The 13,130-nt window shown below is 40.2% G+C and overlaps 2 protein-coding genes across 2 annotated transcripts; one reads left to right on the top strand and one right to left on the bottom strand.

The window, feature by feature from the left end:
• Positions 1-165: 165 nt before the first annotated feature.
• Positions 166-1,605, top strand: LOC127333618 (ubiquitin-related modifier 1 homolog). Its single transcript, XM_051360011.2, has 4 exons — positions 166-468; positions 563-641; positions 716-798; positions 1,389-1,605. The coding sequence occupies exons 1-4, from the start codon at positions 446-448 to the stop codon at positions 1,504-1,506; spliced, it is 303 nt and encodes a 100-aa protein (XP_051215971.1). The 5' UTR covers positions 166-445; the 3' UTR covers positions 1,507-1,605.
• A 2,328-nt stretch (positions 1,606-3,933) lies between these two features.
• Positions 3,934-12,824, bottom strand: LOC127333616 (ABC transporter B family member 28). Its single transcript, XM_051360009.2, has 16 exons — positions 12,389-12,824; positions 12,118-12,305; positions 10,925-10,948; positions 10,126-10,227; positions 9,789-9,879; positions 8,547-8,647; positions 8,344-8,394; positions 7,556-7,684; positions 6,411-6,473; positions 6,070-6,319; positions 5,441-5,589; positions 5,263-5,352; positions 4,925-5,059; positions 4,777-4,833; positions 4,583-4,639; positions 3,934-4,455 (listed from the first exon to the last, which is right to left on the bottom strand). Exons 1-16 carry the CDS (start codon positions 12,762-12,764, stop codon positions 4,219-4,221), a joined length of 2,100 nt encoding a protein of 699 aa, XP_051215969.1. The 5' UTR covers positions 12,765-12,824; the 3' UTR covers positions 3,934-4,218.
• Positions 12,825-13,130: the final 306 nt, after the last annotated feature.

A 13,130-nucleotide genomic window follows, 5' to 3' on the forward strand; every position in this document is an offset into this window, starting at 1 on the left:
CAAGGTTTTCTGTCTCAGAAGTCAGAACAAGGGGTACGAGAGGAAGGCGAGGGCAGAGGACATGGGCCTGTATTAGCCAAGATAGAAGTGAAAAAAGCCCACTATAATCCGGCCAGCAAGCCCGCAGCCCCCGCACGATACTTTTCATCAGTGTTTTTCACAGACCGAGCAAAGAAATCCCCCATTCACACCGTTCTGCTCGACTCCCGACCTCTCACGGCTTCCCCCCGTTGGGCAGCTCCGCCGCCGCGCCGCGGCTTGAGCAGCTGCAGCATATTGAGGAGCCTCGACCATATTCGCGGCTTCCCCCTCTCCGCCCTCTTCCCGAATCATCTCTCTCCCTTGTTCCCCTCTTGCCTTTTCCCCTTCCAGCCTTCTCTTTGCCTGATTCCAACAAGCAAACCCTAGAGCCCAATCAATCTGCATCCCTTCTGATCATTTAGCCATGCATCTCACTCTTGAATTCGGGTAATATTTCTTTTCTTTCGTTAAATCGCTGTCATATTTGTGTTCACTTTGCCTGTTGTCGTTGCTGACGAGCTGGGTTGATGTGCGGCTTTAGGGGCGGTCTGGAGCTGCTCCTGGAGAAATCCACCAAGGTGCACAAGGTGGATGTCCCGCCCATGGACGACGAAGTCAAGGTGCTGCTCGATCGAATGCCTCAGGGGCGAATGCCTTAGTACACAGTAGTGTTTAAACATTGGTACTTTTGCAGGCCACGATGAAAGGGTTGCTCTCTTGGGTGAAGTCCAATTTGATCAAGGAGCGGCCGGAGATGTTCATCAAGGGCGATTCCGTGTATGTTTTATTTTTGCGTTTGTTTGTTTGTTTGTTTGTGCAGATGATATGATGTTTCAATTAGGTGAAGGTGCTCAGAGCCTGGTGCTTAGGTGATAGTTAGTCCGAGTACTTTCATTAGTACATATGAATAGATAGCTGTAAACAGAGCGAGTCCTTCCACTGTTTGAAAATAGAAACCGGGACTCTAAAATGTATAGCAAGTTTTTGTTCTTCAGGTGGTTTGTGGGATTTTGGTTGCTCAAGTTTTGGCCAAAAATTGGCAAGAAAATGCATGCGAATTGACCAAGTCCAAAAGGCGAGGGCCGTGATAATCATTTTACGAAATCCCAACAATGGTCAAACTCTTGGGCACTACAGAAACATTATTATGCTTTATTTGGGAGAGAAACTAGTACATCCTCTTTAACATCATTGAAGAAATTTCAACTGCTTCTGTTGAGTTGACATATGTCACGTCTGTAGTTTTCCGTTACATGACCCATGCTATTTATCAAGTTAATATTTCACGAAAATTGGAACCTTTCTCCGTGCTGGTATAGTTAATTACTTAATTTTAGCTTCCCGTACTAAAATTGTCATGCTCGCAGGAGGCCTGGGGTTCTTGTCCTTATAAATGATTGCGACTGGGAATTGTGTGGTGGCCTTGATGCAGAGTTGGAAGATAAGGATGTGGTTGTCTTCATCTCCACACTACACGGTGGTTGATTTAATGCTTTTGTTGCCTACTACATATTGTACCGTAAGAAACCGATGGAAGATACTGGGTTTCGTGAGTTGTGGAAAAGAAACGAAATGCATTTTCAATGCCACTATGATTTTCTCCTTATTTCACTACTAGGTGGAAGATCCATTGGCTATTGTTGATCTATACTCATAAACACTAACAATGAATAGTCCTTGCCTTTCGATATAGTTTTGGAATTGTAACAACAGTGGATAGAATTTCCATTCTTCGAGATCTTCTCATTCAAGTCACTCACTTGTTATCCACTTTGTTCACTAGTATGAACAATAGCCAATGGATCGGAATGTTGCACCTCTGTGTATGGTTGGATTTGCTTTAAAACCAGAGGCATCCCTGGATGCATTTCCCTTACGCCCTTGTTACAACATCCAAGATCTCTGAAGTTGTTAGGTGAAAATTTCAGCTTAGCCTGTTACATGATGCATCGCTACCCTCCCAAAGGTGAAAGGGCATTGATGAACACAACAAAGCGATGATAAGTAAATTCTTGTGTCCAATTCACAGGAACCCTGCTTCCATTGGCTCTGCTGGATGGTATTTCAGGTCTGAGATTTCTTTGTGTATACGCCTCCGCCTCCGACAAACTGATATTGCAGACTGAACACGAAATGTTAATCTGGTGATCTGGACAGACGACTCTCTTGTTTGATAGTATGGCTTTGTGCTACTGTTTACCTCCGGAACACAATCTTTTATTTTTACGGTTGGTGTCCCCTGAGAAGACAGTTTACCGTGCTGTGGTACTCTCAATGGAGTCTTCCGAAGCGAAGTGTGAAGACATAAAGTACATGTACAGCCTTACAGCTGGGAAGGTATCTGAAGATGGGCGAATTTTATTATTTGCCCCTCTTTACTTGGTACATCTATGAATTGCCCTCTTTTACTTTAGCGTTACCTTTTTGCCACTCTTTAGTTTTCCAATTTATGATTTGCCCCTAACAGGCCGGACACACAATCTATGACCAAAATACCCAAATCTCTCGATCATCGAGTCGAGCTGTCTCCGTTCCTTTTGCCTAGCAATCTCGCCTCGCTCAACTCCCTTTCCTTCGAACAGAGGTGCCCAAGTCCACCTTGAGCAGAGGATCTGGGCGTCGGTGGTGGTAACCTTCACAGCAGCCAGAGCTAGAGACGATGGCCGGCCGCGGAAAAGGCGAGCTCTCCCCCGCGACGCTAGGTGCGACCCGCTCATCTCGCTCTCCTTCTCCGCTAAGAGCTAGGGACGTGAGGTCTTCGGGGGCTGCAGCAGAGCTGGAGCTTGCCTGTGAAATAGTAGGGCCAGAGGAGGAGCTGGGTGGATTGTGTGGCTGTAGCGTGCAGGGGCAGCAGCGAGGGGTGGAGGCAGTGGAGGTGCAGCGCCGCACGACAAGCTGCATGGGTGGGCGCAGGGAGGGACATCAGCTACCGGCAGAGGCGCCGGCGACCGAAGAGGTGCAGCGGCGTCGGTCAATTTGTAGCGGCGGCAGCTGCGCCAACAAGTAGGGTTCTTCCCTATCCCGTTCAAAACAGGGGAGAAAAGAGAACTAGGCAGTATCTTTGATTATGTTCCGTGTGAGTCAGGGGCAGTTGTGTCATAAAGTTTTGTTCTAAATCCTCAAGTGAAAGAAAAATAATGAAAAGGGAAAATAATCAAGTTGGCAAAAGGTAGAGGTCAAACTAAATAAGGGCAAATTGTAAAGTGTCAAAGTAAAGAGTGGCAGAAAATAAAATTCCCCATGAAGATGTGTGTTTTTCTTACTTAATCATAGGCTCATATCAACTTGAGGCTCATAGCTACTATCATGGTTGGAGCTGAAGACTGGACTGAAACTCAGATTCATCAAACATTCTTTGATTTCAGCAATCAACCTTGAATGTTTATCTCTTCAAATTTAGTTACTTTTAGTCCCAGAGCAATCTCAAAGTACTTCCATCATTTTTTTCTTTCAAGTATGTGAGTCAATGGCGGCTAGTAGCATTTGAACATAATTCCTAACATGGTTTATTGGATTAAAATGACCCTGAATTGGCAGCCCTCTAATTTCTTGTTAGTTCAGGTACAGAAATTAATCTTGTCAGTTTCATATAAAGAAACTAATTCCTCCAGCCCAAATTAATTGTCGCAGCTCATGAGCACATTTGAATTGGATATAATATATGACCGCACCAATTAATTTGGATAGGAGGCAGTACATAATCAAACTTGGTAGGTTGTGCATAGCACAGAGCATCGATCAGTTTCAAGGCTAACGGCATTAGTCTAATAGCAACACATATCTAACTACTCCAAGATTACAGGTGACAACCACACCAGCTAGGAAACAAACGTTTTGGTTTTCTTCACTGTAAACATCGCACTCAATAAGGATAGAAAACCCCTGCAAAAATTAACAAAAGGACACAAAGGATAGAAAGTAACGTAGAGTACCATATTCACCCTTTATTTGAGAATCATCTTTGTTACGTGCATTGCACAATTCATGTATAATTTCATAAATCGTGTACAACCTTTAAACTCAGTTACATGTATTTTGTAAATCGTCTACAGCCCTTTAACCTCTGGTAAATGTATTTTGTAAATCGTCTACAACCTTTAACCTTTGTTACATGTATTTCGTCAACAGGTCCTATAATCTCTCGTGATTTGCATACTTGAATGCCAAGTGTGGACCCAAAAAAATGTTAGCAAGGCATTACTCAAATGCAAGCCTCTGCGTGCCTACAAGCGATGCATAACTACCTCCCTCCGCAATCAGTTCAGCATGTGTCCCAAGTTCTATGATCTTGCCATCTGAGCAGACAGCAATTTGATGCGCATTTTGCACGGTACTCAATCTGTGGGCGATCACCAAAGAAGTCCTATCCTTCATCAAAAGATCAAGAGCTTCCTGCACAAGCCGTTCACTGGTGGTGTCCAGTGCACTTGTAGCCTGCATATAGCTTCCTTGAGTGAATACAAGGTTGGTAATCCCAATACAAGCTTATGGAAAAGGATTCTAATATGTAACGTGCTTCTTGTGAGGTAAAAAAAAAGTATTATTTTTGGCAAGGAAATACCTCATCAAGTATTAGAATAGGAGCATTTTTTAGAAGAGCTCGTGCAATTGCAATTCTCTGTAAAACAAAGTGTACATTAGTTACAATAAAGTCCCAAAATAGTATACATCAGTTAGGATATAACACCACTGATGTAATTCCTTTATCAAAGTAACGGCAACGCAAGCAATGTACATATTAAGATATCGAATTACCTGTCTTTGTCCCCCACTTAGGAGGCTGCCCCGCTCACCAACAAGAGTGTCGTAGCCCTAAATTGCAAATAAATGAAGAAATGGATTATGGGCATATCATCGGATACAATTACTATAACTAGCATCAATCAATGATAGGCTGTCGAACCTGTGGAAGGGAGATGATAAATTCATGAGCATTGGCAGCTTTAGCAGCTTTTATTATCTCATCCTTGGAGACAACGTCATCGGGAAGACCATAAGCAATGTTTTCTCCCACAGATGCCGAGAATAGGACAGGGTCCTGATTTTTCATACAAAAAAGACTTGATAGAATTAATAACTGTGAGATGGTACATTTTATATCCCTTACTGTAATTATGAATGACTGCTGACAAAATCTAGCAGTTCAAATGAATCAATGGGATAAACTCATACTTGTGTACTACTATGAACTAGGGACTAATGGTATGAAAAGATAGGTGCTTCGTAGTGGTCACCATATACCTGATTCACTAGAGATACAACTCGAGACCATTCTCTTTTATCAAATACACGAATGTCTTCTCCTGCCACCGTGATGCGACCTCGAGTAGGCTGCAAGATTGGACCAAATCTAAAATGTTGCTACATTTATAAAACATAACTAAGCAACTGTAATATTACTATGTATATACAACAGCACCTCATAATACCGCGCTAGAAGTTGCACCACCGTGCTTTTCCCAGCACCACTAGAGCCCACAAGTGCTGTAACTTTTCCACACTCGATCTTAAGGTCAAGCCCATTTAAGACATCCACATCAGATCTCAGTGGGTAAGAGAAATGAACATCTGACAGAAATATATGAGTATGAGTTGTATGCCAATGAGCAAAGAATGCTGTACATTAGTGAAGCGTAGATTTTGTGCTAGCAGTAACACAACTACTGGACATTTTAAGAAACAAACTCAAAAGGAAGAATCATTAAGCTGCTCTCATTAAAGTCAAACCCAGAAAATTTTACAGTTCATAAATATGTACTTCAATGCTCATGCAATTACAAGAAAACACACCCTCTTAAATTACGTCTTCAACACAAATAAGTGAAACTTGAGGGTATCATGACAAGCTTATTACAGACAGACACTAAATTACTAATAAATTCAATCCTGAAACTAAATCTTAGAAAAATAAATTACACATTCACAATATGAAAATATAATGATGGAAATATATCAGACGGTCACATAATTTGGAACATACTATGAATCTGCATAGTATGGAAGAAACTGCTGAATTTATTGAATAAATATTTATAACGGTAAACTTACCTTCCAGGTGAATGTCGCCAGACCAGGCCAGATTACTACAGCTGCTGGATGATTTCAGCGCTGACATGTAATGTTTGTTAACAGTGCCCTTTTCGTGCACCGCGCCATTGGAATCTTGGTTGTCTAGCTCTTTGGCTAAACCATATGCAAGTGAATCATCAATGTCCTTTGTTGACAGAATAGAATTTATTCTTTCTATAGAAGCAAATGTCCCACGCAGATCACCTAGGGTATTAACTGCTCCTTGAACCTAAAAATGCATGTCTTATCATGTATCATATATGTAATAACAACAAATGAAGCTACAAAAAAATAATTAAGAACCGGAATTTGCTACTTACAGCAAAGGTCAGCGTAAATGTGTAGCCAATAAAAGATGCCATGGTTCCAATAGACAACTTGCCCTGAAATAGTAAATTAGCCATACTGTTCCGATTCAGTACAAGGTTCTAAAATAAAACAAAAAGAACAGACAGTACAAGCCTTAGCACACAAATTAAACTCGTATCATGAATGTTATATGCATTTTGATGAGTAAAAGTGTAAAGCCGAGCTGTTGCATGCGTGTATCATTGATACACATAAAATGTGTTTTCAAAGGATGACAAATGAATTATCATATACAGATTTGGTTTCAGCAGCTGAAGCCTACATGGTGCTCAGGCACTCAATTTAATCAATTTTTCATTATGATATATTTGGATGAAGCAAGTGATGTGCATTGGTGATTGGTGAAATTATATATTTTGAAAAATCGAGGCTAGTTACTATATAAGCCAGGCTAAACCTAAAAAAGCGATGAGAAACCTGTTTCTATTCTGTTTTTTGAAGTGGAGGTGGAATTGGAAGAGAAGCTTGTAAACGTTGATCCTAAAATCAATCGCTGCACTATATGTTTGCCGTTAGCGGTGTAAAAAAAGTTATCCAAAGATCTAAACAACTAGTAACGCACTCGATAATATAATAGACTAACAGTAAACCATTCAATACCAAAACTAGAAAAAAAAATCTTGAGCTATGTACTTAGCTTCAACGCTGTAGATGATTAAGTGTTGTATACAGGGAGAAGTTAGAGACATCCTAAGATTCGCGGTAAGTGGCTGGAACCAACAAGAGACATGCATAAATCCACAATAGTCAGATATCCTCAAGGTTTACTATAGGTGCATCAGATTGCAGCTTGTAGAGCTACAAGAAACTGTCCATATCTACAAAATTTTCCGAGTATGGAACCCCTTTGCCAAGGCTAAGTCTTTGCATGTTATATAAGCAAAAGCAAAAATGACATGAAAGTAATTTTAGGATAAACTAAAAAAATCAGTAGAGCCTTCTCATATAGCCAAGTTACCCCATATAATACAAGTGAAGCTACAGGGTGCTTCAAATGATGGTATGGAAATTACCAGAACTCAACAGCACCATTTCCAGTCTTTAGAAAACATCTCAGAAAAGTAGTATCTTACACATAATCTGTTCAGATGCTTACCGCACTGACTTTGCTACCACCAAGAATGTAAAGCGCCATTAGGGAAACATAAACTACCACTCGAGTCAATGACTCATTGGCAGCTTTCAGCACTCCTAGTTTTGTGCCGCTATTTTGAAAAGCAAGTGCCTATCAAATAAAAAAATGTGTAAGAATGTAATGAAATTAGTATAATGTTGATAAAAGAAAATAACAATCAAAAATAATATTCAAAGATTGCAAAACACAGGAAAAGAAACCCTCCAGTACAATCGAGAAGTATTTAATAGAAGTTTGGTAAGATTTTAGGTTAGATCAGCTTAGTTTTATCTATTAGTTGCATTGTAGGCTTGGGTATTCAAAGCAATCCTGCACTGCTTTGGTGTCAAGCAAAGAATAAAGAAAAGTTCCTTACTCGATTACTCCTATATTCCTTAGTCAGCAATATAGAACTAAGGAGCAACTTTAACATAATTGCAGGAATATTGGCATAACTATCAAATGAAATATACGCTATTTTACTCCTACGAGCAGAGTGAGTTATGCGTGATCTAATGATTGTAGATTTCATTTGAATATTTTCTCTGCGATCTGTATTTTTTATTGATTAAACAGAACCATCAATGAAAAGTCACGGTGTTTGCTACACATTAGAAAGAAACATTGAAAAACAAAAATCTACTGGTTGTACTTTCTGTTTGGATCCTTCCACTGTAATCTAAAACATTTTATCTACTGCATATGTCATCCTCACTAGAGCCCTCCCCAGTTTTCCAGGACAAAAGAAGTGCATAGACAAAGAGACATACCAAGTTGTCAAACATAGAAATTTGTCGTTTTTCACCACCAAATGACCTAACCTGCATATTATTTTTGAGTTAAACAAGGATAATCCAAGCAGTTGAACATGTGTCTAGCAATGATATTATTTTCACTGATGTACTGACAAATATGCATGAGAAACTTGAGCACGAATCTGATATATGTGCTTGGACAAAAAGATGGTACTCACAGTACGGATGGCTGAAAATGTTTCTGACACACAGTCTGATATATGTGCTTGGACAATTCCGTATGATTTAAAGGTAGGGACAGTTGACCTCTTGAAAATAGCTGGTTAAAGAAACTACCGTGTCAAAAGTTAAGTAAATAATTTTGAGGATATGTGAACACAAAATGCCACTTTCACAAAGCATTCCTTTCAAAGGGCGCAATATGTTTATTACTCCCCCGACCCTAAATACTTGTCGCAGGTTCAAATGAATCTAGACACATTTCACCCTACATTTTTTAACTAAATCTGCGACAAGTATTTAAGGACAGAGGGATACCAAACCTTGTAAAGTACAAACTAACTCATCTACTCCCTCCGTCCAAAAATAGGTGTCTCAACTTTTTCTAGATACGGATATAATTAAAGTGTGTCTGTATCTAGACAGAACTAAGACACCTATTTTTAGATGGAGGTAGTACTTTCAACCCAAGAAAATATTACCGTGCGGAAAAAATTAAAATTATTTAATATAATTGCCTAGAAACTAAATTCACTTATTCAAGACCTAAGATGTAAAATCCTGGAAGTCTGCAAAAAACATGGTGATGGTCTGTGACAACAATATCAACAAAAAGAGAAAATTGCAAATAAAACATCTTGCAGAGCCATGTGTTTGTCTCTTGGCTGTTTCAAAAAGACCAAATAATTCTACGAACAATCAGCTGGCATTTGATAATTCATGATTCTAACAGAAGTTTTAACATTAAAATGTTTGAGAACTTGTTGAGGACACATATTTGGAAGGTGAGGTTTTGAGCATATGATGTAATGTTCCTAGACATCCAATAGTAACGGGAAATCAGAAATCTAATGCTCGTACCAAGATTGTTTTTGAACATGAAATCTAATACTCCTTCCGATTCATATTAATTGTTTCAAATACGGATATATCTATATCTAGAATGTGTCTAGATACATCCACACTAACGGCAAGTAATATGGATCGGAGGAAGTACCAATATTATATTCAGGCTCTTCAGAGGTTCGAAACCACGGAAAGGAATAGGACTTGCAGAACAAACTTCCAAAATTAGGTCCTACGAAACCTAATTTGCTTATTAAGCACAAATAACAGCTTACTTTCAAAACATATTGTAACATTTCAGACTGATGAAAGTAATTCTAGCCCTGAAGCAAATGAGTATAGTAAGAAAAATAAAGGACACGTCACATTGGCAGAGATAGCTTTTCGAAAAATACCAACTATAACGGAGACAGAGACTATGAGGAGTCCTAGAACAGGAGCAAGCTCAGTGGATAACGTGAAAAGTATACACAGTGTTCCAGTGATCTGAAAATAGAATACAAAAAACGATTTATAAGACAGTCAGACATGAATCATGATTACTAGACTAATCAAGTTTATAATATGAAAGGAATAGCCGGTAAGCAGGTTACAGGTCAACAATGGTTAGAATTGAAGTCGGTATTGAAGCAGCATTACAAATAGCCTTGAGAGATTATGTAATTATACTGATCAAACTTTTTAGCACTTAGCAGCATCAATCTTACATTCTCATAATTTAAAATTTCTTGCCTCAGTGAATGCCCTTAGCCCACGGTCTCTTGATATGTTGTCACTTACTACACCCTTCAAAGAACCCAAATCGGATGTCAACAAACCAGTTAACTCGCCAACCTGCCATCAAATGATAGTAAGATACTTGCGTGAAGAAATGAAGCAGACCAACTATTGCCTATTGGTTGAGGCAATAACAATAATGTATCACCACTCCCCCCCCACCCAAAGTATCTATGGTTGACACTAAAGTTAAGTTAACAAATCCGAAAAAAACATCATAATCTGACTTGATAAAGATGAAATGATGGAATAACTTCTTGGTATCTATTAACTGGTTTGTGAGAACTCAGAACACAGGTGTATCCATCAAGACATCTATTGATTTATTTACATAAATGTAAGAGAAGTGTACCTTCGTACGAAAGATTACGCAATACAATTTTATCAGAAAAAACTAAATCAAGGTCATTGTACTATGATTTGTGAAAAAGAAGCAAGATATTTTTCTCTTTTTCTAAGTTGTATCCACAACTTAGAAACCTTTGCTCAGTAACCTTTTTGATACTGAGATGTGGTTCTTATTAAATTTTCAGCACGTACTATTCCTCAACTATTACTTACATAGTACAATAATAGTTACATATCAAAATTTAACGTCTTGCCTGAGGTTATATGAGCAAGTAATATTTAACAAATTTCCATGCACTATATTAATTAATTAACAGGTACAAATATTTTGAATTGCATGGGAAACATCGTATACAAATATTTTCTCTCATTAATAACTGTGAGAATCGTATAAAAATTAGCATACCTTATGACGATCAAAAAATACCATCTGCAGGAAAATAAAAAACAAATACGTTGTTAGCATTTCAAATAACATGATAAGTACATGAGAACAAATATAAATTTGTTTAGTATGCCAAAGTGGCACAAGATAACCTTGTAAAACATGTAACGATTATTCGAGAGAAAAGGGCAATGAAATTAGCATAGCAAAACGAGTTTAGCAGGTTATGAACTAATGTATCACTTCCCAGCAGAGTAATTAGTTAGTTACCGTTCAGGTTACATAGTATAGATAGATAAAACCATATCACATTACATCAGCATGCACCAGTGTTAATTAGCAAACAACAGGTCCTTTCTTTCGTGGTCCTGAGTCAAAGTGTGTACTCAGCTATCTTATTCTGACGAACCTGTCCATCCTCCCCCTTATGCTACCCTTATAACTACATCTTGTACAATGCCTAAGCTAAGCATAGTTGGATCCACGGAAATACTTCCAACTAACTTTCTGCCACCTATAAAGTGCATATTATGCTGCAGTAAAAGAGCTGGCTTAGCCTGGGAATTGAATACCATGGATAAACCATTTTCATCATAACGCAGAGACTAATTTTATATTTACTGTGCATTTACATGTTAAGTAACAAATCAATGTTGATCAACTGTCGGCAGCCCTAGTGGACAATCTACATATTTGCATATGAACTAAAATCACTAGCTCTGTCCATTCGAGTACATCTGATAAAATTTGAACGATGCAGAAATCACTAGCTCCTTAGCAAATATAAACAATTTCATCATTGAGACATTGGTGGACAGTAGTTCGGTGGCACTTAATGCTTCCGATTCAGCACAATCACGAACTAAATCAGCTAGCTAACCACAGAAATGGTAACAACAGCGGCCTGAGCTGGCTAGATTAGGTAGAAGTGAGGTACGAGAGTTTGTTTTACTTGGTTCAGTTCTTCCTGTTGTTCTGAACAGACTAAGGATGATTGTAACCAAACCTTTGTTTCGTGATGTGATACAAGCTGAAGTTCAAATAAAATAAAATAGCAAAGATAATTCTGTAGCAATAGTTGGAAAAGCACACCCACCATGCTTGGCTAAGTTTGAGAATAACATAACACCAAGCAACCAAAACTGTGATATGAATGACTTGCGCATGCGACCTTGGCCGCAGAAACTACAGCATTATGTTCTTCCAACGTTTACCTTTTGGATCAGAATCCTCCGAAATATCTGGCTCCGCAGTCTGCCCATCACTTTCTCCCAGATCACCGTCATGTTAATCACAAAGATGATGGTAAATATCGGCTCCAGCGTATACAACACCGCGATTTTGGACAAGAGCCTTAGTAGAGGCTCGGACCCCCTCCCAATCAGGGTTTCGAAGAACCTCCCTGCGAGAACATCCAACAACCGCATTTGAGAAACGGACCAGCATCCATCTACACCGGGGAGCTGAAGGCGTATATATGCGTACCTGAGAAGAGCGGCATGGAGAGCGTGCAGGTGGTGCAGGCGAGGAGCGCGGCGAGGGAGATGGCTAAGCGGGCCTTGTGCTGCGACAGGAGGGCCCAGACGCCAGCCCAGGTGACGGCGTCGGTAGTGGAGATCGCGGCAGCCACATCGGCCGCCGCCTCTGCGGCGTCAAGGGAGGGGGACTGGTAGGCGTCGGGGCCGGGTGCGGGCGCCGAGATGTACGCATGGGGCGGGCGGCTCAGGCGGAGGCACTGGCGTCGGCCGGGAGCGGGGGCGCGGAACGTGGCGGAGAGGGACGGGCGGCGGCGGCGGCTAGGGCTGGGGATGGGGCGGCAGGGGCTGAGGAGAAGGCGCGTGCTCCAGCTGGAGATCGCCATGGCTTCCCTGTTCTCTTTTTTCGCGGTGGAGTTTTTGGTTCGTGGGGATAGCAAGGTGGGGCGGAGAGCACAAGTGCACAACACCAAAGATAACGGATAGTTCGAATTAGAGAGTTTCTTTTTTTTTTTTACTCCTACTAGGAAGTTTGCGGCGCGGCGCACGCCGCGCCCGTGTTGTCTAAGATGCAGCATTATTTTTAAAAAACAACATTTTCAGGTTTAAGAGTGCGGGATTCCTTTTCAAAAACAGCTGAAGAAACATCTAAAACTTAACCGCGCCCTTGGTATGAAGATTGTTGGTTACAATTTTGTGAAAATAATATAATATTTGGGTTGCTAGAGTACCGCGGAAGCAAGATCGTTGGT

Source organism: Lolium perenne, chromosome 2, assembly GCF_019359855.2.
Source record: "Lolium perenne isolate Kyuss_39 chromosome 2, Kyuss_2.0, whole genome shotgun sequence".
Taxonomy (NCBI): domain Eukaryota; kingdom Viridiplantae; phylum Streptophyta; class Magnoliopsida; order Poales; family Poaceae; genus Lolium; species Lolium perenne.